General features: G+C 46.3%; 1 protein-coding gene across 1 annotated transcript; it reads right to left on the bottom strand.

Moving 5' to 3' along the window:
• Positions 1-212: 212 nt before the first annotated feature.
• On the bottom strand, positions 213-1,843 carry LOC144477608 (alpha-mannosidase 2-like; the record flags this gene model as incomplete). Its single annotated transcript, XM_078195334.1, has 2 exons — positions 1,760-1,843; positions 213-385 (listed from the first exon to the last, which is right to left on the bottom strand). Coding segments are annotated over exons 1-2 (257 nt in total), but the record flags the coding sequence as incomplete, so codon positions are not given.
• Positions 1,844-1,866: the final 23 nt, after the last annotated feature.

Genomic DNA, 1,866 nt, shown 5'->3' with positions numbered 1-1,866 from the left:
ACCGATATTCGTCGCGCGGCTACGTCGAATCGAATCTCGGTCCAAGCACGGCGAGGAAGTAGCCGCGTTAGCTAAACCGAGTTATCCGAGTTCGATCTGTTGAACTGAAATCGGTGAACCGATTCGTCGGTGTTTTATCGACGCTCGACCGTAAAAGAATTCGAAGAAAGGTTCGACGGGACGGTCTGGGGGACGCGTGGAAGTTCTCTCACCTCTCCCACCAAAGCGACAGGAAGGACACCTCGCTCCAGATGAACGTCATGTTGGGCCACTGCTGCAGCTTCGAGACCATGTTGTTCAGGATGCTCCTGGTAGAACTATGGAAGTACTGCTCGTACGTCTTCAGCCATCCTGGATCGGTGTGGCTGTGCGGCACCAGGATCACCTGAAACAATCGTCCAGCGCCAACTTGCGATTAGCTTTTCATCGAATATATATTTCACGTCGGCGCGTTGTTAACCCCATCGCGCTATCGCCCCTTTCATACTGTGACGATTAGTACTTGTTCGTACTTAATAATTTTCCTAGCAGGACCAGACAATATTTCTTTCCCGTATTCTCTTTATTTACCTTTGCTTCTATAATTCGATAACAGACAAATTTATTTTTAATTCAATGTAGAGGAAATTAATAATATTCGTATAATGATTTATTCAATGTGCAGGTTGCTGAAGAATAATGGATAGAATTGTTTCTCTGTATCAACAAAGAAACAAAAATTCAATGTTATTATTCACACTATTTTTCTTTATTAATTTTCTTATACTTAATTTCAATTCTTTGTACTTCGGCTTATATTGTCGCGCTGGCGCCACATGTCTATTCGTTCTGTTGAGGTTTTTAATGTTTTAGTTAATTTTAGAAGCGTGGTTCTTACTATTATGTGTTTTACTTTATTGGCTTGTTCTTTGATACACGTGGTATCTGTTCTATGGAAGTGACTAGACTAAAAACTTGGATGAGTCGTAGTACAGAGGATGCCTAATTAGACACTAGGTGTCGTTCTGCTATTTATCGGTAATGTAGGATTTATCAGTTATTTCACAACACGTTCAATTATCTTAATGCTATTGGAGATCTAACTTATCGACCTATTTACGCGGTAACTTTGATACAAGTAAGGATGCTTTCCTTACCTTCATATTTATCGTAGAGCTTGCACAAAATCTTCACCACGACTCTGACTCGTTATTATAGTGCAAAAGAGGTTAAGTTCTAGGGTATATCTCGACTAATTGTTCGATCGCTTTCGGGAGTGTTTCTCCGTCGCGCAACGCGTCGCCGGAGCCAAGGAATATTTAACGGGTACGTCCTCGTTTCTAAGTACGTCTTCGTCTAAGTTTCGACGCGGCCGAAAGAGGACCGTAAAGAAAACGGTCGCGAAGCGGAGAACCGCTGCGACAAAGGATTACAATAAACCGATATCCGGCGGCCTGATGATCAGCGCTGGAAGCCGCGGCATGTTGAGCCGAGCATAGTTCACCAACGAATCCCTATTATGCATCCCCGTTTATTACTGGACCGCGCGATGCCAACCCCCCTTTTCGAGCGTTCCGGCCTCGGAGCGGCGCGGCGCGGCGCGGAACAGAACGGACCGGAGCGGATCAATGACTACAGATTGTTTGGGGAGAAGCCTATTCAGCCGTGCTCATGAACTCCGGGGATCTGTACGTGGCCGGCATACCCCGCGCGAGCGATCCGAAGAATTTCATTTTGCCCGGTGTTGCCCCGATAGTTGGATGGATCACGGGGTCCCTACCGTGGATCGATCCGCGACGTCCAATATTGCCGAGCGGAATTGTCCACCGCCGCGCCGCCTCGTTGCTCGGTCCTCGATAACCATTTTCGATCGAGCGAGATCGGAAA

This window comes from Augochlora pura, unplaced genomic scaffold (assembly GCF_028453695.1).
Source record: "Augochlora pura isolate Apur16 unplaced genomic scaffold, APUR_v2.2.1 APUR_unplaced_2303, whole genome shotgun sequence".
NCBI lineage: Eukaryota > Metazoa > Arthropoda > Insecta > Hymenoptera > Halictidae > Augochlora > Augochlora pura.
This window is presented reverse-complemented; position numbering and strand designations above follow the sequence as displayed.